A 25,765-nucleotide genomic window follows, 5' to 3' on the forward strand; every position below is an offset into this window, starting at 1 on the left:
AAAAATGTTTTTGTGTATGAAATAAGCAAAGATGCATACTGTGTACGAAATAGTAGCTTATTCCCAAGAAAAAAGACCCTTCAGTGGATTTCTTTTCAATGCTCTTATAAAAATGAGAAGTGAGTGTCCACTGAAGTGCTGGTTTTAGTGTTCTACGATACGGAATGAGTAACAATAGGATTTAATAAGTTTGGTTTTTTCCTCTCTTTTTTTTAGTGTTTTTTCTTTTCTTCTCCCAGCAACTTTAACATAATTTCCAGTTGAAAGGCTACAGTGATGTAGAAATAGAGGTTATATAGATGCTCTAAAGCGACCACTATGTCACTATGTCACTTCATGACTTAAAAAATAGAAGTTCTAGAATCATAGAATCATTTAGGTTGGAAAAGACCTTTCAGATCAAGCCTAAGCATTAAATCCTGTTTCTGCCTATCTCCACCTGCCCAATTTTATCTTTATTTACCGGTGGTATGGGATTGCATTTCACTGTTGTCGCTTTTGCATACCATGCAAATACTAATCAAAAAGCTCTAAAAGCAATCTAGCTACAATAAATTATCCTGCTTTCAAGGTTTTGGGGGGTTTGTTTGTTTGTTTTCATTATGCTATAAAAGTTACATGCTGTTTTGAGAAATGACCTACTTGTGCAGCTCCAGTTCTTTGTCACTGGTCCCAGCCTGACCAAATTCATTACGTTTGGCTGAAAGACATAGTCGTTAAGTCTATGCAGGTGTTGTATGTTACTGGATAGATCTTCCTCTGCTGGAGCTGCACCCGAGGGCAGTGGTTGTAGAGAACAGATTTATTATTATAATCAATTTTATTTTCTAAGGGCATAAACAATTTTTCTTCTCGAGTTTTTAATTTTTATTTTTATTGTTTAAATGCCTTGGAAGGAATAGTTTAATATAAAGCCTATTTTACATTGCTTGTTTGGCTTTATCAAGGCACTTTATCTGGAAAACCCCTTTCTCTCGGTTAAACAGTACGAAAATTCAAACTGATTGAAAATGGCAAATCTCTGTCAGGAAATGTTGTCGTTAAGCTAGGACATTCTTTACCTTCTTGACCAAACTATCAACGTGTCTTTCAGCTTGTAGCGATATCTCTGAATGTCAGGATTCTATAGATTTCAAGACAGACCCATTTTCAACAAGAAAATTTGGGCAGGAAAGCTGTTAAGGACTAAGTATAAAACTAAGCCTAATTTATAATTAAAATAAAAATACGTGTATGCAAAACCCGTTTAAAAATGGTTTTTAGACATCTGCTTCTTACTTCAGAACTTTCTTCCTTTGCCACTGCAATATTCTGAGCATTTACCCAATAGAACTTGCATCTTACCTTGAGTAGATGAGTGAAGCCCATTTAAACTTAAAAAAAAAAGTCTGCCTCTTGAGTCAGTGTTTCACTTCTTATGCGACCGACTCTCTTTAAATCAGTGGATGTGAAGCAAGATGCTTGAGAGCAAGATATTGCCCAGTGTTCTTCCAGGAGAAGCAACGAGAGCACTGCGGGTGATTAGGGAGGGACAGTCTCCTCTGCTGTGGTGTGGGAACCTGGGCAACAACTTCACATCTTAGTCTTTGAATTAGAATTGAATAATTAAACCCAGATTGGAACAGGATTTGGTACTGCTTAGGCAGCTTAGAGAGAATTTGAACTTCTTCACCAACCTGAGGTGAGGTGGGAAATCTCTACACTAAACTAGATGAGGTGAAGCTGGATGTTGCCTACTCCTCCCAGCGTAATGCAAGCAGTAATGTTTCATGTCCATTACCTTATTCTCAGCTGGTCTTTATCAAGATATTTACAGATCCTCTGTAGCAGCATGCTGGGTTTTAAAAACATAAAGAAGTTATCTCAACTGTTATGTTACCTAGCACTCTGAAAACTACCATCACTGAAATCTTTGGTATCTCTTTAGTATGACAGCAAAACATGGTGAAGAAAAACATTTGAATGTCTTCTGTACAAGCACTGTTTTATAACATACATGTCCTGGATGTTTTAAATTCTTTCATAGACTTAAAATCAACTTTAATAGTATTCATTTAGATGTTTTTAAAACCAGATAATTAGAGCTTCTGTAGTGGCTAAATAGGACTAGGTCCAGCTTCGGAGAAGTGGGAGCAAAGGGGACATATGCAGTCCTGGAATTAGATATGTGTCAGGCATGTTCTTTTGTTGACCCCGGAATCTCTGAACTTGCACTGTTTGAAAAGCAAGGCATAACTTTGTCTGAACTCGATGGTTTTAAAAAGTAGCCAGGAATCCTGTATATAGTGTGGCATCATCTGGCAAGAGGACTATTTGGTAATTTTAGTCTTACTTTCTTACATTGAAGTTGTGACCTGAACTGTGCAGGCAGAACAAGTTGTCATCTGGAATTGTAGTCATCAAGGGGCAATGAGATGCTTTACTCTATATCTTTGCCTAGGAATGGTGGGTATTTCTTAGTGGATGTGGCTGAGAAAGCCCTGTAACTTTAACGCTGATTCATTTTAGTCACTCTGGTTCTTGTTTGTGTATCTTCTTGGTGTGAAAACCATCTCCAGCAGCGGCTGCCTTTCTATGGGGTGCATGGATAAGTCATTGCTTTTCTGGATGTTGTTAAGACCTCTTCCTTTCATTGTCTGTACTCTGCACCGTCTCAGAAGAGTCACCAGAATTGCTTTCATCATTACCATGGCAATAAACTTTCCTACACAGCCCCGAGGGCCAAATCCAAATGGTTGGAAATAACGTGAAGGAACCTGTACAGAATAACATGAGGAATAAACTTTAAGACAGAGTTTTCTTCATAAAAGTAGCCAAAATTATGATGGACATTGGTAGTAAATGTATTTTGAAAAGTGTGTGAGAAGAAACCTCTGAGGTGCAATTACTTCTTCGCTTTACACCGAACAGCCCTCCCAGCAAGTCAGGCTGAAATACAGAGGCGCCTAAAGAAGGTATGACGTTTAAATGCCAGGACAGCAGGGAATGTGAAGTTAAGCAGCTGAATTCTGCCCATGTAATTCAGTCTGTTCATCCTGCGAACTACAGGGACTTTACCACAAGCTGTGAAATGAAGTGAAGCTTTTGCCCTTCAATATGCATTAAAGTTCATTAAAAACTTCTTCAGAAAACATTCCTTACAGAGCTCATAAGTGTCTGAGATACAGGCTGATGCCTTGTCTAAAGATAATCATAAAGCCATACACCTGTTACAATTGTCATTAAAAAGCTAGCGTTCCTGAGGATTAATTTGTCATAAAATGTAATGTTGAAAATTTCATTTGATAGCTAATAGATAACATTTATGAAATGATTGTGTCCTGTCAACAAAATACAGGATTCCCAGAACTGTTGAAGAATGTACAGCCAATTTCTGCTACTGTATTGATGTTTAATAGATCAGTTATTCAAAAGATTCCCAACAGCACGAATGGTACTGCTAGTGAGGTACAAAGGTAGTCGTTATGAGTAAGAAAAAGCAAGTCTGGCTATAAAATTATTTTTCTTCATCTGTGTAGCTTTATTTTTTTAAAAGTAAGATATTAGCTGTGATCTGACTTCCTATATAACCTAAGAGTAGAGTAGAAAAGATTGCTTTATATTAAATTATCTTTATATAGTTTCTTTTTTTTTTCCTCATTTTCGGACCAAGACAAATGTTTTCTGTTTAATTTTTTTCAAATAAATTGAGCTGGAGTTGTTGAAAAATGATAGGTAAAGACAAACGTTTATAACAGCCCAAGTACAGCAGCTGGCAGTACAGCACAATGGCATATGCACAGCCTGGGAAAATGGAAAACTGCTTAGATTCTAACAATGCCATCTTATCTTAAATAATGGTGTGGATTGCTATTCACACAGAGGACTGTGTGCAAATTGTGCCTGCTAGAATAATTATGTGGCAAAGAGAATGCATGAAGTCAGATAGAAAATGTGTGGTTAAATATTTGGTCAAGGGGAAATATTTTTAGCAGAAAAGTACACTTATAAAATAAGCAAGAAATCAATTTTGATAGAAAGAATTAAAATAGTGGGTGGCAAAATGGAAACTATTCACAGCGAAGAGTTATTTCAATGAATTTAATCACTCTCTTCTGGAATTTTCTACAATGATTTTTTCTGGATCTGTTGTTTTAAATGTGTGCCCGGTTGGCCAAGAAGGCCAATGGCATCTTGGCTTGGATCAGAAACGGTGTGACCAGCAGGTCCAGGGAGGTGATTCTCCCTCTGTACACGGCACTGGTGAGACCGCACCTTGAGTACTGTGTTCAGTTCTGGACCCCTCACCACAAGAAGGATGTTGAGGCTCTGGAGTGTGTCCAGAGAAGAGCAACGCAGCTGGTGAGGGGCTGGAGAACGCGTCTGACAAGGAGTGGCTGAGGGCCCTGGGGTCGTTCAGCCTGGAGAAGAGGAGGCTGAGGGGAGACCTTATTGCTCTCTACAACTGCCTGAAAGGAGGTTGTGGAGAGGAGGGAGCTGGGCTCTTCTCCCAAGTGACAGGGGACAGGACAAGGGGGAATGGCCTGAAGCTCCGCCAGGGGAGGGTCAGGTTGGATATCAGGAAAAAATTCTTCACGGGAAGAGTCATTGGGCACTGGCAGAGGCTGCCCAGGGAGGGGGTTGAGTCGCCTTCCCTGGAGGTGTTTAAGGAACGGGTGGATGAAGTGCTTAGGGACGTGGTTTAGGGAGTGTTAGGAATGGTTGGACTCGATGATCCAGTGGGTCCTTTCCAACCTGGAGATTCTATGATTCTATGAAATGCTGTGTATGGAGTTTGCTATGGGTAATCAAATAGCAGTTTAACCATAACCAGGTTGTTTGGTTCTCATTTGTGTGTGTGGCATATATGGAACACCTATATTTTTGGTAGGAAGTATGTAAAATTTAGAGGCATGTTTCTGGCTTGAATATTCATATCTTTTATTTCTTTATTTTCCTATTCATAGAATCATAGAATAGTTTGGGTTGGAAGGGATCTTAAAAATCACCCAGTTCTAACCCCCTGCCATGGGCAGGGACACCTCCCACTGGCTCAGGCTGCCCAAGGCCCATCCAACCTGGCCTGGAACCCCTCCAGGGATGGGGCAGCCACAGCTTCCCTGGGCAGCCTGGGCCAGGGCCTCACCACTCTGATAGTGAAGAAATTCCTCCTTATGTCCAGTCTAAATCTTCCCCTCTCCAGTTTATCCCCATCGCCCCTCATCCTATCACTACAGCCTTTGTGAACAGCCCCTCCTCAGCTTTTCTACAGCCCCTTTCAGGTACTGGAAGGTCGCTATAAGGTCTCCTGGGAGCCTTCTCCCCAGGCTGAACAACCCCAACCCTTTCAGCCTGTCTTCAGAACTCTCTCAGCCTGTTCTTCAGAAGTTTTTTACTAGTAAGCCTATGTTTTGTATATTAAAGTGGATTATCTATTTATGTCTTTAAACTGAAATTACTGTCTGTGGGTGCTTGTGTGTGCAGCTGCTAACATCTCAAAAATAAATAAAAGCCCGGTGATAAAATTATTTCCTAACATTTTTAGTTAGACAAAATGAGAACTACGATGGCTGTATAAAACACTAACCCTTTAACTTCGATCCCACTCAGCCTTGACATTTGATAAGGCACTAGAAAATGCAAGGGAAAGCTTGAATACCAGGAAAATACGTGCATGAATGATAGCAAGGCTAACAATTCTCTGAAGGGAATCTCAGCTGCAGAATAGGTTGTTTATGCCCTCCTCTCTGCATGGCTATTTATCCCAGAGACCTTTCTAATTCCCTCACAGGAGCGCTAAGCAAGCATTACTGTTTCATATTTTGTACTCTCTGTCACATGGGAAGCAGTACCTTCTGCTTCCGTCTGCACTGATTTACTGTCAAGGAGTCAAATGTGCCACAGAATCAGTCTATTTTCTCTCAATACAGTTCTAATCTCTGCAGATGATTATTGCTGAACAAATAGTTTTGCAAAACAATTTGTTTAATCAGTAATCTGAAGAACAGAGTGAAAAATTTCCTAAAAATAGGAAAAAAGTTCATGTATTGCTTTTGATACATGACTCACTAATGCAGACTAAAGAAAATTGCAGTTCTTTGGGGATTTCTTTTCTCACTTAAATTGAAATGCTGTGCTGGACTGGGACTGAATTATTCAACATCTGCAGTATTGTGGTTAAAACTTAGGATTTTCATTTTGGTCAATAAAATACATAAATAAAATATAAAATGAGCGCTAGGTTCTCAGTCTCCCTGAAGTTACTACAATGCTTCACGTCTCCAGGGAATCATCATGTGGCCTCAGCTCTGTGTTGTACTGCTTACACGGCTCTAGCTCCCCAAAGCCTCTTTAATTGTCCAGCCTCAGGGGAGGGGATATACTCACAACTGTATGTGACTTCTGTAAATGTAATTGGAAATTTTTAATCAAAATTAAGTTGTCTGGGAAGGCTTTGGTTTTGATATTATAATTACTTTTTAATTAAATGGCACTTTGGTAGGAAAATACCTGCCCAGCTTTAATAATAATAATAATAGCAATAAGCAAGTATAACCGCCTAGGCTTTAGAGGAAGGGAAAACAGTCTTACAGTCACAACATTCTTGATTAAAATGGGAGGAAGAGACATTGTCAGTAAGTAATACCCAGTTTCCTGTAAGAAATAAGATAGAAAACTTACATTTTTCTCAAAATTTTCGAGAGAAAACTCATTCGGCTTTGGGAAGAATTCAAGCTTATGCATACGTCCAATATTGAGAATAATGTTTGTCCCCTTTTTCACAGGATAGCCATCAATTACATCATCTTGTAAAGCTTTTCGCATGATCAAGTCCACAACTGGCTGGTATCTCATGCTCTCATAAATAAAGTTCTCCACGATTTTTAGGTTTGGCATGTCATCACTCTGTATGTCTCTGTCACCTTGAGGAATAAAACAGCAGGTGAAGAAGGTTATGAATGTAATAGCTTCTTTGTACAAATACCTAAACATTTTTGGAAGAATCTCAGTTCCTGAAATGGTAGGAAGGATCCAACATCCGCTAAGGAGTTTCATGTAGCCTTATATATCTGGGAAATCTGTTATATTGTTTATTGGCATGAACCCTAATTTATTAATTTATGATCTCACCACCTTCTTAAAATGTTATTAGTCTTCATTCTGCTTTCTTGTCAGTGACAAAACTTTGAAAGTCTTTCCCTGACTTTTGTATGACTGAGAGCAAGAAGACATAACAAATTTGAGAGCTGACAGCAAACAGAATCTGGGAATAGTCTGTAAATGGGAGATAACTTTATAGGGACCTTAAATTTTCACCTTGTGATTGGGTACATCTGGATCCTACTGTGGCCTGACTATTTCAGGTAGGAAGAGTAACTTCTTCCCAGCTGGATTCCATCAGCAGCAGTATCAGCGCCACGATATACTGCCAGCAGGACCCTTACTTTAGCTTCCAAGCCACAAGCAGTTCACAAACTACATGCTGACCACTACCACGGTAGGCTTTCAAGATGAAGGGCAGCTTTGCTACCCTAGTTGGTCATTTGCTTAAAGAAAAGGCAATAAGCTGAATAATGAGGACTCAACTCTCCTGGGTACCATAAAATAAGGTTTATTAAAAGTAACTTAGAAAAAAAGGTTTGTTATATGCTTTCGGTATATAACTGACCAGAAGTAAATCTTCAATAAGAGTGGATGAAATTAGTTTCTATATTAGTTCAATCTCAGGCTTTGAATGAAGTCTGGAGGAAGGGAAGAATTTAAATTTGGAATGTCTTGATTGTGTTTTGAATAGTTAGTAATTAGTACTTAAAGAGGAGTCCGTTTTGATATCAGAATGGATGTCAGCAGAATATAATTTTTCTCTAGTCTTTCACTTCTGTGGTCAAAGTGAAGCTTAGACAGGTTCTAAATATACACAGAGAAGTATTGGTGATTGGAAATATTTGAAATGAGTGTTCTCTTGCTGTTTCAAGGTAAATGGAAAATAATTTTAGTGGAACTTAGAAGGCAAGTGCTGATTTGCACTGCTGTTGCTGAGGAGTGAATGTAGCACATACTTTCTAATAGCTTGTCAAATCTGGTGATTCCTATAAGAATTTATCTTAAAAAGTTCTCATCTTCTTTCATTTGATCATGTATAAAATCTTTTACTTATAATGCTAGCTCATATATTTCACAGCAAATGCTTCTGTTAGAAGAAAAAATTGAGAATTTTCAGCCTTTGAATAATTGAAATTGGATGTCTGCTGAAGCAAAATTATATTCCCACATCACAGCCTTTGCAGCTCCTGCTTACCCATAACAGTTTCAATTTCTCTCATCATCTCCTCTTCCACTGTGGGGTGCTCTGCAATCAATATTAGCATAAAGAAGAGAGTCACAGACAGAGTATCAGGAGCAGCAATCATCATCTCCAGCACGCACTGATTCACATTCTCAGCAGTCAGATCCCCTCTGTTCTGAAAAAAATTGGAAATTTTGTGGACAATGTTGATTGCTGACCTTTGATGGCAAAAAGGTCCTACAGCAGTAGAACAGGAAGGGCTTAAAATACCTGCTTTAAACAAAAGGAAAATCTTTACAGTCTTTGTCTCATGGGCTAAATATTGTTTATTACTTGTCTTTCAGAGAAAAACAGTAAACTCATGCTCTGATGGGTGTGTATTATCTTACAGAAAAGCAAGAGTTTGTTCTTGGCTCCAATTCTTATTGATTCATTGCCTTTCGTCACAGAGTTTGTGAGCTGTCAGAGATTATACAAGGTAGGATTTACATAGCATTGGAAACCTTTGCAAACAAAGAGTAATACATTAAGATAAAATACAGAGGATAGGGAAAGACTGGAGGACATTCAGGGATAGATGCAGAGTTATAAGGATGTTGTTTAAGCCATGAGAAAACCTCAGAGAAACTCCTGTTCTAGAAAATGAAACTCAAGGTATGAATCACTGCTGTGCCTTTCAGATAAATACAGGGAGTTTAAGTTGCTAAGCCAGACAAGGGAATGTCCGAAAAATCAAAGTGAGCCATGTTTTGAGTTTATTGCCAATACCTGTGCGAAAATCAGTTGAGATGCAAAATCCATGTGTTCATCCAACTTCTCAACAGTGGAAAGCTTTTGTCTTTTCTGTTCTATTAAGATTTCCATTGCTCCTTTCAGATCCTTGCTGAAAACAAACAAAATCCAACATATAGCGACCTTCCAGTACCTGAACGGGCTACAAGAAAGCTGGGGAGGGGCTGTTTACAAAGGCTTGTGGGGATGGGATGAGGGGCGATGGGGATAAACTGGAGAGGGGCAGATTTAGGCCAGGTTGGATGGGCCCTGGGCAGCCTGAGCCAGTGGGAGGTGTCCCTGCCCATGGCAGGGGGTGGAACTGGATGGTCTTTAAGGTCTCTTCCAACCCTATTCTATGTTTCTATGTTGATGAATACTTGCTGACTTATAGTGTAAACTAGGATATGATTAGAAACATAAAGATAATGCCAATCAAGATGTCTAAGAATGGCAGAAACGAAGTATTCTTAAGTGTGGTTATATGGTTCTCTGCAAAAACCATAATGCTAAGGGAAGGTGTATTTCCTTGTTATTTCTTATTAAATAATTGCTTGTTAGTTTTGACTGAAATGCTATTCTGTTTTTGTAGATTAGACTGAAAAGGATGAAAATATCTGTGTTCTATTAAAATAGTTTTTAAAGATTTATTAACGTTTCCAAATAATCTTCTGTTTTATACTGTGTTTATCAGTTAATAAAATGAATTTAGAGAATATGAGAATTATTAGAAAAATGTAGATAAATGTTAGAAAAATCGTACTATCCTGAAGTTTATATTTAAATATACTTATACATGTATACTATACTATAAATAGTCAGCAGTACTGTGCCAACGATTTGTATTTCAGTGGTGGAAAAATGCAATGTCCAACAGTTTCTATAACTGTATTTTGCATTTTCAATGAACTATAGATTTGAAGGCAATTATTTTATAAAGTATTTTGAATTTTTTTTAATTAAAACCTCAGACTTTCCATTTGTGTTTGCTACTGTTGGGATAGAAAATCTGACTGGGTTTGTAGAGGTAAATGCATTTAAAACTTCAATTCTGATAAAGCTCTAATAGAAAAGATGTTCTAGATAATGTTAGAACTACAAAAGGTCCTTTTTGCCGGTTTGTCAGAATGTCAGAAGTCCAGAAATCTTTATAATTTTTTTGCAGTAGAAATTTATGAGTAAGTCCATCTTAATGGGATTGCTTTTGAAATATCAATTTTTGCCTGCAGAGCTTTGCTGGTAGTTACTGGGCCACCATGGTTAGTTATTGTTAGAATCACAGGATAAAGCACTCAGAAGTGCACAATAAAACTGGCAAGCAAATGTTAGAGAAGGTAGGTCTTTTCTCTAGTTCATAAGAGTTGTCAATTACTTTAGATGAACCTCGTCTTCCCCTTAAAGCCTTTATGTTGTATAGTATCGTCAAAACAATTTCTTACACATGATTCATAAGTAGTAGTTTCACTACATGGAATTCAAATCCTAAATGACAAACTGATTGCCTTTTTTTTTTAATAACCGGTGCTCTTTTGGCAGAAGACAGCAAAGGAGATCATAAAAATAGAGGAGACGTTTTGTATTTTTGCAAAGAAGAAGATGGCAAAACATATTTGTTCCTTATTTAGGAAAAACAACCCCTTGAAATATATTCTCACGCTAGGCACCAAGTTTTCACTAAAAATGAGTGGTTGACTGAATAATTCAGGTTCAGGGAACCAATAAATAGAATTATACTCAAGAGTTAACTCTTCTGGGACAGTGCCTTGAATGTAGATGGGTTTTCTTGTTTTGATGAACTGGACCCTACTCTTTGTCCTGGTCTACACAGCAAAAGTAACTTCCTCCAGTATGATGGCTTTTCCTTGTCTATTTGAACTGAACTCGTGATTTCTATTTACTTTGACATATGAGCTGGCATTAATCAATATATTGGTAAGAAAACTAGGTCTGAAGAGACATAGGCTTTAATTTGTCCCCTCAGATCAACTGCTTGTATCATTAGTGGCAGATCTCGTTCTGTTACTTTCTGGGGTCTGCAGACAGGGGACTTCAGCCAACTCTGCAAGTTTCCCCATTTATTCTATAAAGGTAGAAAAAAACATCAAAGGAGATCTCCTTCAGGGAAAGAATGACTCTTATGCAAATGATTTGTAACAGTTGATACTTACACTGCCTCTTCGTATTTCTTGCACAACCAAGACATCTTAAAAAAGATGTCAGGCTTTAATAGAAGTGCTTGCCAAGCATCAAAGTAGTTTTGAATCTTAAGCACAATGGCATGTTCTGAAAATAAAAATTAACAAAAAGCAGAATAAAATATAAATCTCAATGGTCAAATAAAACAAATGCTTCAGAAAAATTAATAGTAAGGTCCTATTCCCTGCTCTGAATAAGTTCACAGGAATTCGATAAACAGTTGGTTTTAACGGTGTAGACAGCTGTGGAAACTTGTATAAAACACTAGAAAAGGTATAAGTCTTTGTAAAAACTCTTGGTAGATAGCTAAAAGGAGATAGTGGTGCGTCAGCCAGAGCCAAATAGTCTCCCACAGCAGAGCAGAAGCATAACTCTTGCAGCAGATTGAAATGGGATAATTTAGACATCATAATGTTATTTCTGTCGTATGGTTTTGAGGATGAAGAAATCACAGAAGACTTCAATCGTCAGGGGAACTTTTCAAGGCAAACGTTTAGTTTGGTGGAAAGATTTCTGATTTTTACATGCATATAATATCGGTATTGTAACAACACAGCACACAAAAATCTCTTTAAGTAGTACTATTTAGGATGAGTGTGACAAGCTAATATGTATTTCTGGTCATGTAAAATTCTCTTTCATAACTAAAATAACTGATAAATCAATTTCAATTAGTTATATGGTGATATGAGTCTATTCTTGTTCTGTTTTCTGAAATGAAACTACTCAGTGATGTCAATGAATTTTCAGTGGCCATATAATTTAGATCTGTCATAAGGTATAAAAACAAAGCCATTTGTACCATCTAAAGGGATCCCGAGAAAAAGTTTGTTGGATGTGTCAAGCATGATCCGTCTCATAAGATTCAACACATTGATGTTTCCTAATTCCGTGGTTACTTCCTCTAGCTTGTCCAGGTGATCAATTGTTGATTCAACACAAATTGCTATCATACGCACAAGACCAGGACCAGACAGAGCTGAAACATGAGCAAAAATGATCAAGATCGGAGCAAAATGATCAAGCGATTGGTCAACTTTCATACCTATTTATGACTTAGAACTTGCCAACAGTCAATAAAATGTAAAACGTTATCATGAGAGTGACTGGAATAAAATAGTTCTGAAAATTGATTATTAATTCTTCCAAATTAATTTTGCAACTAAAGCATTTTCCACCTCCTCACTCCCACCCCCCAGTTAGAATAAGACAAAAAAGTCTTTGAACTTTGTGGAGGTTGGGATAGGAACATTTATGGAAGCATCAGTTGAGGTAATGTAAATACTGGACTTGAAATGTAAAAAAAAAAAAATTTAAAAACATGGCTTGTGGGCATAATTTAATTTTGTTGTAATTAAATGCAATTAATAATCTGCAGAGCTACTTGAGGACCATTTCAAATAGCATACCAAGCAGAATAAGTGTGAGAGAACATGTGCAAGAAAATAATTCTATGAGAGACATAAAGAGATCTGATTTCAGTAATTTAAGTATGCAAAGGACAAATAGCATTTCAGAAAAGACAGATTGTGTGCTGTAGTGATGCTGTGTATGAATGCACAGTGATTTACCTCTGGTGAAAAAAGGTCGAATTTCTTTCCAGTGTGCTGGGTTGTTATTAAATATTATCCCGTTTTCATACATGCCAATGCATTGTAATCCAAGTTTGCTCCCAAACCGAGAAACATAATTCCAGTGCTTCATTACATGGAACACGCTTGAGGATCTGGGAAAGAAACAAGGGGAGAAAAAAAGCCCAGAGCAAAAATACTGCTTCATAGATTGTACACAGAATTTTTATTCTGACATTTTATAGTTGCTCTGAAGTGCTGACTTACATTCTCAATTTAGCAGGAAGTACAATGCTTGGCATTAAATGTTGATCCTTTTATACAATTAAAATTCTTGATAATAAATGCCTTCAGAAGGTACATTAGAACAATAACATATTGTGTTTGGATTTGAAACCATTTTTCAGTTCAAATGCAAATAGTTACCCAAAGATTTTAATCTGAATAGTGTTGAAACATAGAAACATGTCGATTATGTAAGATACACTCAGGTGATGACCAATGTAATATTTCAGATGATGAGGTGTAAAATATTTGACAGTTGATAATTTCATCATAATATGTATTAAATTACAGCTATACTTTTGTAGCTATTTGGTTATTCCCAGACACATACAGAAAGCATGAATATAAATGCATCATTTAAATATGCAGCATCATAATATGATGATATATGTGGGAAAAATATTCCTAAACAGAAACATTACGGAAATCCATGATATTTATTATTCTTTTTAGAGCTGACAAGTTTTATTCACACGTGCTGGCAAACAGACTGTGACCAGCATTATTGCTTCAAGATCAAATTTCTTTAGAGGGTGCTAGCATTTTATAAATGTTGATGTGAGGAAAACCTGATCAAATGAAATCCAACAAAAAGACGGAAAGTCCTAACAGAGGTTGAAATTAAACAGTACTCTACTTTCTTTACCACATAGACTGCTTTGTGGACCAAAGCCAGACTTTCTTACATGGTTTGGTTTATTTTTTCAGTCAGGTAAAGTAAATGGGACTTTATTTACTATTGACTTTAGCGGTGCTGGGTTTTTACCATAGTTTCACTTGAAGAGGGGTAAGGTTAACGCTGAGATACGTGTACAAACAGACAAACATAGATTAAGGATTGGAGTAAAAACAGGGAGAAGAATGTCTGCAGGTTCAACCTTCCAAGGAAGTTGGAATACTCGGTCTTTCCTATACTTCCCTACATCTGCTCTCTTTTCCTTAGAGTTTTTTTTTTGAAAACATGATCTATATTTTCATGAACATGAAAAGAGTGTTAATTTATAGCAGCTATCCTCAGGAATGGAAAGGTGCAGGAGGCTCATTTTGCTTCCCTCCATTCCACACAACTACACAGGACACACATAATAAAGTTTTAAGGAAGGATTTTGACATATGACTGTTTAAGCAGATTTTCCTTATGAAACTGGTCAATGAAGTCCTCCGAAAGGAAACAGCTATTGTAACCAAGACTGCAAGTCCTTCTCTCCATGCATTAGCCTCTCAGTAGGATCAGATTTGATAGTAAAAATTCAGGTGCATTGGTGGAAACAGTATACTCTCCCAGGATTCCTGTTATGTGTCATTCTGGAGTGAACGTATGATCCCCTGAAAATTTCATTCTACACTATTGTTTCTTTTAGAAAAGTTGAATACTAGTTCTCTAGTATTCTAGTATGTCTGAGGAAAAGTGATGTATTGACTGTAAAGTCTCAGGCAGCTGTGGCATTGTTCGCCAGTACTCCCGACTTGCTTCTGATAGTTGTTAATGCAGAAAGTGGAAGACAGCAAGTTCATAGCATTTTACATTATCAAAACATTACAGAACAGTAGTTGATATTTACAACACCTATGCAGGATATGAATGTAAAAAGTTTTCCGTTCATTAGTACCTCTTTTTACAGAGTTAAAAATGGAGTTGAAGCTGATGTACTTTATAAGGCAAATCCTGTGATAGTATTCTATACTACTTTGTCTTTCAAAAGCTTTTGCATGATAAAAGCTGAGAGTGGAATAACTGATATTGCTAATAAAAAAGCTTGTTATTCTTTATCAGTTTCCAATGGTGAGCGTTTTGCTACTTTTTTTCCCCTTGCATAACTCATAATCATCTAGAAGATTCAGTGTAGAAGAAAGCAACTGTCCACAGAAGCTAATAAAACGATAGACTGTGGTTTAGTTTTATGCTTAATACTGTGTATAATAAAGTCTATGAGTAATCCCATTAATTGGAGTGGAATTACTCAATGCTGCCTTCGCTTAATTAACATTCTGAATTACAGCCGTAATCTTCAAGCACTACTGCCATTCTAAGGAGAAACTTAAGAACACAGGAAACTAAAATTTGGCTTAATCCTGCATTGCAGTCGGTCTAGTTTCCTGCATGCAATGTAATCCTAGTATTAAATGGAATAGTGAAAGAGATGGTAAACATTTCTGGGGACTGAGCCTCAGTGCTTAATCTTCAATTCCTTTAGTAAGATGAGAATATTCACACAGACTTCGGTAGTAGAGTTTTTAAAGTAACAAAAGATCAGGAAAAGGTCTCTGAACAGCAGGAGAGGTAAAAAGTTTATGTTAAGATAATTTTTTAAAATAATAACTTCAATTCTACCTTAGGAAAAAAAGTAGCAAAGAGATAGTAAAATATGAAAAAGCTCTTCATATTATTAAGGATAGAAAATAGGGATTTACTTGCTAATTATAAATGTTTCTTCACCGCTGATCCAAACTCTCACAAATTCTCCGTATGTCTTATTGTAGTAGTTGCAGGCATTACCTACTCCCATCCAGAGAAATCTGCCGTGTGAAATGAGGGGACCAATTCCCATACAGTATCCTGGCCCTAAGAAATAGGGTAAGAAAAGGCTGTCACAGCAGTGCTCACTGACAAAGGTGCAATTCGGAGTGTCACCCTTTACGTGAACTGCCCCAGGCAGTCAAGATCTGCACGGAGCCGTTCATGTAAACAATCCCATTCTAAAGTTCTGTCTTAGAGAAACTTGCAGCTGCATTGCTGATGTCTCACTTAACATCTCTGGAAGCCTATTAAGCATTCACTGTGCATACAGCAAATGACATTAATTGCTTCTTTGCACAACTTCAAACTGCTGCTTCAATTGCTTAAATGGTCAGATAGCAAGAAAAAATGATCTAGGAAAAAAGCATATAGTGTATTAATTCATTATTTTATCAAATCCCTTGAATTATCTTGGCTGAATTCATAGAACCATAAATAGTTTGGGCTGGAAGGGACCTTAAAGATGATCTAATTCCAACCCTTCTGCGATGGGCAGGGACGCGTCCTGCTAGATATGGCTGCCCAAATTCATGTTGAAATGTCTAGCAAGACCTACAAAAGTCAATATCCTTTAGATGTAATTAAATATAATTAATTGCATTTCTCTTAAAGTCATTAATACTAGAGTAAGAAAACAGGTATTTAAAGGAAGAAGTGCTGCACTGCTCGGAACTTATGAAAACATGCTTAAGTGGGAGCTAAGGATGGATGAATAGGCATTTGGTCTACAAAGTTCTCAGCTAAGTCCTCCTGTTGTAACTCAGTACTAAGTTTCCCCTTTAAAAGAAAAAGGAGAAAGTGGAGACAGCAGAAGAGAGTTTGCCTTTGATACTTTAAAAAAGAAGTTTCCTTCTTCAGGGAAAGCTTAGTTTGCCCCTTTTTGTCCGTAAAACAGAAATCAAAGTCCATAAAACAAAACAAATTAAGCACTTTCAAAACTTTTGTATTTTATTAAAAAAGATAAATTGCTTATGGCTCCACCATTTACTAATAGAAATTGTAAGAACCCAGATTATTTAAATATCTATAAACCTAAAGAGTCTTAATTTAGTTCTGTCTTCTTGTTGATGCAATCAAGCATTCAAATAGAATGCATAACCTTCTGTGAATGCTTTCCTGTTCTCTAATATTTGAAGAATTTTAGCATATTGAGGAGTATTTGGCAAGGATCTTTTCTCAGAATTTCATTCAGGTGCCACTTCCTTGCTTTAGACTTGTTCCTGTCGTACAGCTTTGTCAGATGCAACCACTGTTCTCACCCATGCAGTAGGTCATTGAGGTGCATCTAATGGAAATAGGTTGCATCATTGCAGGGAGTTGGAACTTGATGATCTTTAAGGTCCCTTCCAACCCAAACTATGCTGTGATACTATGAATCAATAACGTCAACCATAACCCCCCAGACATTACAGAATGGGGCCCTCTGAGAGGGAAACCATTGGATGTTATTATGTTCTGGAGGATCTTCTGTGCTAAATATGGAGAAAAAAATTGATAATCTACTAAAATCTGAATAATTTCCTAGATAATGGTTTTTAGTAAATTCAATTTAAAAAGCTTTAAACTTAAAACATGCAGAAAAGTAGAAGGTTGTAATGCACATGATAATATGAACATTTAGAGTTTGTAGAATGGTATTATGTCTTTCTAGCATATACATAATAAATCAGAAAAATAAATGTAATATATAGCCAAGCCAGGTTTATTATGGATATTCTGAGGTTAAATAAAGCCTGATTTCTTTTATCAGATATTTTTAAAAGCTGAGTTGTTTAAACTGACTCTCAGTAAATTTTGTTGGCATATAATCATTACTCAGCATTACTTTGCCACTTTAATTTGAGAAAGAAACAAGCAAAAATAATCGGACAGCTTTTAGATGATATTATAGCTAAAGTTAATTTACCTGGTATTGATGAAGTTTCTTCATGATTCCATATAAGAAACAAAAAGCACATGAGAATGAGTATGAGCACTGTGGCCACTGGCGTTGTATCTGGGATTAGGCTGTTGATGTAGTGCATTGGATTCAGAGTTTCCAGTACCATCTTTTCAAGAGATTCTGCTTTGCTTTAGAGAGAGAGAAAGGGAAAAGAGGCAGAGATTTTCAAAGCTCAGTGGTGTATTCAGCTTTAGGCAGTAGCTCTCAGCTCCTTTTTCGGTCTTGTAAATGAGCATATGGGCTCTCAAGGTAGCTTTATTTTATAATGAGAGTGATTACCGGGACTGCTTGCCAGGACAAACTACATCACAGGTTGAAAGAGGCACGCAGCAGACACTTTTTTTTGCTTGGAAATAACAAAGCTTTTCTGACCTTGATATTGAAGCACAGTTTTGGATGCTTCGGCTGACAGACCTCTTATCTCTGATAGTGACTTGGCTGGCCAATTTTGAGGTTTACTCCTTGCAAATTTCTAACCAAAACACAAGAAATTAAACTTTCAGCACATGTGGAAGCATTGAATGAGTTCACTCAGAAGCTTTTATCTCTGTTACTTAGCCCTTTTCTTCCCTGCGTGCCTGTAGTGCCAGAGTCCTTGAATTTCCAGCACGACTCTATTAGTTTCTCATGATGCAGATAGAGCGTACCCCAGGTTTTTGTTTGAAACAACGTACTAAGTTCTTTTTTTATTGTGGGCCTTTGAGTGTAATCTAATGCATTGTGTTTCTTTATGGCTCTTCTGCTGAATACTTGGAAAAATACCAAATGCCATAACAAGCAGGACCAGGGATTGTCTGGTACCATATTTCTCTTCAGGCAGTAGCCAGCGCTTGGCACAGGAAAGAAAAAAAAAAATCAAATGGACAGGTCTGTTATGCATAGGGGGAATAGAAGGATTCCTTCAAAGCTGTTCTGTGTGTTTTTGACTTAAAATATGAAAAGTGATTGTTCCTGAGAAGGAGGACGCTATACCACAGAAAGGTACTGCTTGTATCTGCAAAGTAATTTATTAATAAATATCTTCTTAATTCTGCTCTAACAATAATTAAGAATAGATTTGCTTTGTTCCTTCCTGTGACAACATTTCAAAATTGAAGGATGTCTTTACTTAATAAGAATCTTTTTGTTATGGTTTACTTTCAGCAAATGCTTTCTTGTTTATCTTGTGCTTTGGTCCCACATTGCGGAAGAAAGCACAGCTTACTTTGTGGTAACTGTCAGTGCCATAATTACATTAAACTGAGCCAAGAATGTGATAGGTGCTTTCTACGTAATGAGAAGATTGGTATTTATGGTTGAAGTAGAAAATATATAGAGTATAGGCAAAACCCTGGGGAGAGGAGCAAGCAGCACCTCAAAACCTTGCAGGTGCATACAGTGCTCCAGTGTTTGGGATGAATGCCGTACAAGTCTTCTGGTATTGTGATCCAAAATGACCCTGATATTATGCCAGGTGACCTTTTAGAACCATGTATGCTATTACAACAGCTGTCAGCACAGCTGGCGGCACACCTCTATGTACATATCACACCTTGTACATGTTCAACTGTTGCCCTGTCCTGCATTTTCTGAAAATGTTTTTGTAATCACAAGCATATTCCTATCATGCAATAGTATTTATTAATTTCAATAGTGTACTGTGGCACACTCATGGTGTTTGTTCAGTACAAGTAACAATGCTAGCTTTAAATTTCCTTGAGTACTATTTGCTACCACAATAAAGGCATGCCTGCATGTACATGTAAATGCTTTTATTAGTTTCAGTCACTTTTACCTTTTGAGCTTACAGCGTTATGGAAGGGACTGTTTACAAAGGTTGTAGTGATAGGATGAGGGGCAATGGATATAAACTGGAGAGGGGCAGATTTAGACTGGACATAAGGAGGAATTTCTTCACTCTGAGAGTGGTGATGTCCTGGCCCAGGTTGCCCAGGGAAGCTGTGGCTGCCCCATCCCTGGAGGGGTTCCAGGCCAGGGCAGCCTGAGCCAGTGGGAGGTGTCCCTGCCCATGGCAGGGGGGTTGGAACTGGATGATCTTTAAGATCCCTTCCAAACCAAACTATTCTATGATTCTGTGATCTACACATCAGGCATATAGTTTCACTTTTCTGTTGTATTCTTGCTTGATCTGGATGAACTTCAGCTTTGTACGCTATTGCTATAGATAGGCTCTGATGTTATTGGTTTTTGTGGATTTTTTTTCATCTCCAGGACATTCTGGTGTGTCTGTATGGTAGTTTCTCATCCTCATATTCCCCACAAAGAGAAGTGTGTAGGTGGGTTATGCCTTTGGGTGGTGTGAAATAAACACACCTATATGTACAAACGTATCTATGAATATTCCATCTGCATGTTAAGTACCGTTAGAGTTCAAGGTGCTGATATGTTTGTATGGTGTACTTTGCAAGCATGAGTCTCCCTCTTTTTATTTTCAAAAAGTCAGCCCTGAGTTTTGACCTTGCTCAGTTCTTGGTTATTCACAGATAAAGCTTATCTTTGTATCCACAGAGAAATGGAGACAGGTTCCTATCTTTTCTAAATATACAGATTGTAATGGATTTAGCTTTAGATTCTAGATTACACAACTTTATGACTTTATATTTCATTAGTAAAACAATCTTTTTTTTTTTTGCTGTGATAACTCTGATATATCAGTGTGCACCTTGTTTTTAGATTTATGATTTTTATATCCTGGATCATGCTCTCATAAACAGAGAAAGGCATTAAATTATAATCTTTTTTATACTCTTGAACTGATCTGAAGCAGTCTTATTTTTAGTCAAAGTGGCTCGTCAAGCTCTTAATCAATTGACATTTCTTGTATTGAGAAGTTCTTTGCCTCATTTTGGTGTGTATGATCCAAGCAGACTTTCAGGGTTTATATTTGTAATGCTTTTTTTTTTATTTCAAAAGCCAAATGGACCATGAGGAATTTACTTTAAAAATATTTCAGCTGAGCTGCTCGTCCTGCTTGTACCCATTGCTGTTTCTAAGAATTGTCCATGATGTAAATAGCTCTTAATAAAAACTCAACCAAGTAAATTTTGATAGTAGGTAGTCCCTGAATAGACCGAAGAGGTTTAGAAATGGAATAAATCTAGAATGCCCATTGTGCATAAAATAAGTTTTCACTATTCTTGATCATTTTGTCTTGAAGTCTTTTATAGATAATTTTCCTTTCCTTGCATTTCTCAGACATATATGCCTGATCAGAGGGGTTTCTTGGTTCTGTTTGTTACTTATATGGCGGCGGGGTGTGTGTGTGTGTGTAAGGACAGGAAGAAAAAGCTTTTAAAATCAAATAGTGGGAGGAAAGAGACATAATAAGGAAGTATTTTTGTGCCCAAGAAGATGTATACCTGAACTGATAATAGTAGTGGATGTTAACAGCCGGGAAAGCATCTACCAGCAGAGGGCTCTTTAGATTACGAATCTGTAAGTGTTAACTATAAAGCACTGCTAGAAAATTATGGGTTCTGTTAAACATTTTTTTGCCAAAGGTGATATGATGAATCATGATGGGGTCCACAGAAAAGAAAAAAGTCCACATATAAAGTACAACTGTGTTGACCCCTTTTCTTCCAGTTAGAGCTTTGTGCTTAATGACTGTGTCAATAAAAAAGCAAATGATGTGTCGCATTAGAGAATTTAAGCTGAAATTTTCTGATAATTTTGAGAAGAAGGAGGTCATAAAACTTCCTGATAACTCTTGAACCATTATTGAGTGCTGGAATTCTTTCCTCTGTAGCAGCTCATCCGCCAGGAAGGACACGGGGGAAAAAGAATCTGCTACTCTATTAATCTCCAAATATGATGGCCAGTATTTGCAACATTTGAAGCAATTGACCTAGGTTTAGCTAAACAGTTCGGAAAAAAAAACCCGTTTTAAATAGACTAATTTCACACGCAAAAGAATTCTATTGGTTTATGTAATCCGAATAAGTCTTTATTTTTCCAGATAAAATTTTGTACCTTTCCTCTTTTTCTAGAAGTTCTACATATTGCCTGTTTACACTGAATTGACTGTTTCATGCAGACTGCAAAGGTACCGTCTTTTACATGTAGATATGTAGACAGCTTTTGTTGTGTACTTCTCAACTAGAAGGCTAATGTCTAACTAGGTAAGTAGTGGTTTTCTTGTGTTTGTTCCTTGTGTGCTGCCTGAACATGCAATAGTCCAGGAGTGCAGTGGCTCAGGTTGTCTGCACTGGTGTTTCAGTTTGCGTCATGGGTGTGCTTTGATAGCAAACCTTCAGATTATTCCTATTCCCATGCTTCAGGACGTATCACCGAGCAATCTCAGAGCATGCAGACTTGGGACTATTTCAATGAAAACAAATCAGGTAATGTACTTCTAAGGTGTGTCTTGTGCACATCGGCTTTTAGTGGTCATTCAAATGACAAAACCAGTATTGGAGTGAACTCTCATGAAATGTGTATAGTGTAGGGAGTGGATCATCACAAACTGTTTTGTTTTACAGATCTGATGCCGTTGTGGCACAGTGTTTGCCAATGTTAATGTAGCCTAAAATGAACACAGTACCTTTTCACAAATTAAACAGTAGGTTTTAATTGGTTTTAGGCACGTAACTCTCTTGCTGTATTGGGATTATAGCACTTAACCTTGAGAACTGTGACTCTTCACTGCATGTCAGATCACTTCACAGAGCTCATGCTGAAGGTGTTCCATACAGCTGTTGTAAAATTGCCTTCACGTTGTGGATTTTATTGCAAAGTCAGGAATTCTTATCGTAGCTGTTGAATAAAAAGTCATGTGTGGAACTACTGTAAAATTAGTTGCGTTTTCATGGAAACTATTGTAAGAAAGACTAAAAAGAATCTACCTTTTTGCTATATGGTTACATTCCTTTTAAATAACTAATTAATTTGAAGTGGATAATTATCCCAAGGTGTACAGCATCTGTCACATAAACCTTGATACAGGGATTGTCTTGTTTCCTTCAAAGTCCGTGAGGTTTAAAGTTCAGAACTTTTTTCAACTTCAGGGTGCTTACCATTCCTTGCAAACTGAGCTGTACAACTATTCTGTAAGCATCAGATTGCTTATTTAGTATGGCCCAAGAAATTGCTCCCTGATATTTTGTGCTCTCTTCTAATGCTGTGATTCTCTCAGGATGCAATGGGGATATCACTGAAAGGTTTCCATCACAATGTGTTCGTCATCTGATATTGCATTACTCTTGCTGTGACATTCTTTTTCTTTGACTATAATATTGCTTTCTTATTAATTTTTCACTTGCTCTGAATCTGTGCTTTGGTGATCTGATCCATTGCTCCAGGTGACATCTGTGTTGTCATAGATGGTTTGAGTTGCAATTACAGTGTGCAAAGCAGCCTTTTTAAGTTTAGGTGTTTATATTGCTTTGCTTTTAAAAGCACTCTGGATTATTTAGTTGATTTTCCTACTTTTAATTCAATCCTCTGCAACTCAAAAGAAAGATAATTATGTTAATGTGAACATTGGGGAACGGATACACCGCTTATAGTTACTTTAACACATCAGTGCTGCAAGTCCTGCTTTTAAGCACTCCAAGGAAGTTAGTTTTAAGTGATCCTTAATGCTAAAAATCTGTCATATAGCCAAGTACTGACCAAGGTGATAAGTTATTGTTGAAATGGCTAAAAAAGCTTTTTATGTTGCTCTTGATTATGGAGCTTAGTGAGCTTACAAAACAAAGTATTTATAATTTACTGTCAGGTTGGTTTGTCTGTTGTCTTTGGAACTAGCCAGAGAAAGTTCTGATATTCTCAAAGTCTTGATTTAAATGTATTTTTCTAGAAATTGCTACTTACTTTAGATGCCTAAATTGATCTTCAGAGGGTGAATATGCGCATCCTGAAAAATCAAATTCCACTAGAGTGTTAAGCCTTCAAAATAACTAGCCAGTCAGAAAACCGTAATTGCCTGTAGTTAGAAAATCTTGGAGTGATAATCTATTTAGTTTGTGTAACTAAAAATTTAGTAGTTATCTTTCCTTTCTGCCCAGTGGCTGTCCTGTTTTCTTTTTATACAACATGGATGTGTGAGGCAAGGTACACTACGTGCTTCCCAAATGACTGTGCAATAAGGATTTCTGCTTTCTGAACAATCTGTAATTATATGGTGATTTAACTGTCAGAAGAATAATGATCTGAAATTAGAATCTGGACTATGTCCTCTTCCGAGGTTTTAATTGCAGTCGGATGTATGATTTGGAAAAATAACTTCCCAGTTTTAGTACCTTTCACCAAAGGTCTTATTGTTGCTTAGGAACCAACATAATGTCCATGAAAAGTACTATCCACTTGAGATGGTAAGTTTCATCTGAAGCACACATCTCCTGAAGCAGAAGAGATATGGCAGTGATTGTAGGACGTCAAAAAAAGCTATGGAGATACGCAAACTTCTGCAGTGTTGGTAAGAATATATTTTACTGCCTGCCTACCTCAAAGTTTCCTTATAACACCATAAGCTCTAATTAACTCAAAGGTAACCAGAAAATGACTTGTGGATAGACAACTACAATTTCTCTGTAATATGCTTTTTATCAGACTTCCTTGTAATGACTATGGTAAAGCAGACCCATATGGAGGAGGTGTTTTTGTATGTAGCTACTACTGGTTTTGTTATTACTGCTGAGTGGGTAGTTTTCTTTCTAATTTGGCAGAGAGAAGGCATAGACGGCACAGAGAAGAACAGATAGAAGCTCTCTGTGCCATAGTTATGTCTCTGCTGTAGCACTTTTATTGCTAGCAAATAATTTGACCAGCTTAAGCAGAAAGTTAGCTGACACGGAAGGGACCACTCTGTAAGAAGTGTAAATTAGATTTTTTACATTATTCCTGGCTACACATACCAAGTATCCTATCAGACTATATATTAACATATGTATTAATCCTGAAGAAAATTGATCTGAGTATTTGAAAAAAAAAAACAAGACTAAGGAAGAATGCATGACTATTCTCAAACTATTCTTCCTGCAAATAGCTTTGTTAACCAGAATAATTATTAACTAACATGTAGCTTAGAGAAATATAGCACTTTTCCACAGCAAGCATCAACCGAGAGACATCAAGCTGTGATAGAATAAACAAATACTCTGGGTCAATATGAGACTTAGTCTACCAGATGACCCTTTTCTAACTTCACTTATAGTCCATTTTTTCCCTTCTGTGACAATCATTCTTGGAAATGTTGTTTTTTTCAAGTTCAGTCACTTTCTAATTCTACAACATCAGCAGTTGGTAATGTGTGTTCCATGCTATGTATTCTAACTTGTTTGTCATGCTACACACCTTCACATTAAAACATAGTGAACAGAAAAAAATCCACTTTAGAGTAGATAAAATGAAATTAGAGACCACAGAAACACTGAACAGGTATGTTTTTTTTTTAATCATTGGAACCTGTATCTATAAAATGTAACGATCCTAATATTTCTTGATGTAATATAAAGTTTGAAAGGTTGAATGAAGTGAGTGCTTTCTACAGATGACTGTTCTGCAAGAACATTATGCTGTTTCTTTTAAAAAAGTAACTGTTCTACAAAGTTGCAAAATATATAACACTTTATTGTTACTTTAATACCAACAGTTTGGTATAGGACCTGCAGATTTTCTACTGTTATAATTTCTTGATTTAGATAGTGACAACATATAATATATAAAGTTAATTACAATAACTCGCATCAAAGCAGCTCCAAAAGGTACTTTCCACTCAGAAAGCAAAATAAATAAATTTCTGTAATGTACTATTCACATTGTTTGAAGACAAATATTAGAATATGAATTAAAAATTTACCTGTGTCCTCCTGTCACTTCTTGATTTTTACCAGTGAAGAGTGCTATCTTTGTTACTGACGTGCTCCTTTTGAAGACCTGAATAGGTTTTCCTCTGATCACTCTCTGTGGCATCTTTTATGCAGGTGCTTCTTGTTGCTAAGAGATCAGTTGCTTGGAGATGGAAGTTTGATGGTTTTTTTTGTAATAGATCAGGGACCATTGCTATTGAAAAGAAAATTTTGTAATTTTACCTCTACATCTCAATGCACAGCTGCAAAATCGCCCGTGATAGACATACACATGCCTAGTGCTGACTAGAATAGTAACTGGGGAGTAAAACAGAAAAGTAGACAAAGTTTATAATTATGTTTGATAGCTCTGAATATCAAGTAAAGGGATTTGTCATTTAACTGGAGGTACAACTAGCAGAAATT

At 36.9% G+C, this 25,765-nt stretch overlaps 1 protein-coding gene across 1 annotated transcript; it reads right to left on the reverse strand.

The window, feature by feature from the left end:
- Positions 1–847: 847 nt before the first annotated feature.
- On the reverse strand, positions 848–25,475 carry LOC104054910 (aromatase). The gene is made up of 10 exons (XM_009555977.2): positions 25,351–25,475; positions 17,514–17,677; positions 15,502–15,652; positions 12,805–12,959; positions 12,036–12,212; positions 11,206–11,320; positions 9,035–9,149; positions 8,279–8,441; positions 6,661–6,902; positions 848–2,756 (listed from the first exon to the last, which is right to left on the reverse strand). Exons 1-10 carry the CDS (start codon positions 25,461–25,463, stop codon positions 2,505–2,507), a joined length of 1,647 nt encoding a protein of 548 aa, XP_009554272.2. The 5' UTR covers positions 25,464–25,475; the 3' UTR covers positions 848–2,504.
- Positions 25,476–25,765: the final 290 nt, after the last annotated feature.

Source organism: Cuculus canorus, chromosome 12 (genome assembly GCF_017976375.1).
Source record: "Cuculus canorus isolate bCucCan1 chromosome 12, bCucCan1.pri, whole genome shotgun sequence".
In the NCBI taxonomy this organism is placed as follows: domain Eukaryota; kingdom Metazoa; phylum Chordata; class Aves; order Cuculiformes; family Cuculidae; genus Cuculus; species Cuculus canorus.

Bases quoted from the DNA above. Each gene is read 5' to 3' on its own strand.
- LOC104054910 (XM_009555977.2), bottom strand. From the start codon at position 25,463: ATGCCACAGAGAGTGATCAGAGGAAAACCTATTCAGGTCTTCAAAAGG. The intron at 17,678-25,350 runs GTAAATTTTTAA...CTCTCTCTAAAG, and splicing joins GAAGTGACAGGAGGACACAG to CAAAGCAGAATCTCTTGAAA. The intron at 12,960-15,501 runs GTAAATCCCTAT...TTTCTTTCCCAG, and splicing joins GAAACATTTATAATTAGCAA to ATCCTCAAGCGTGTTCCATG.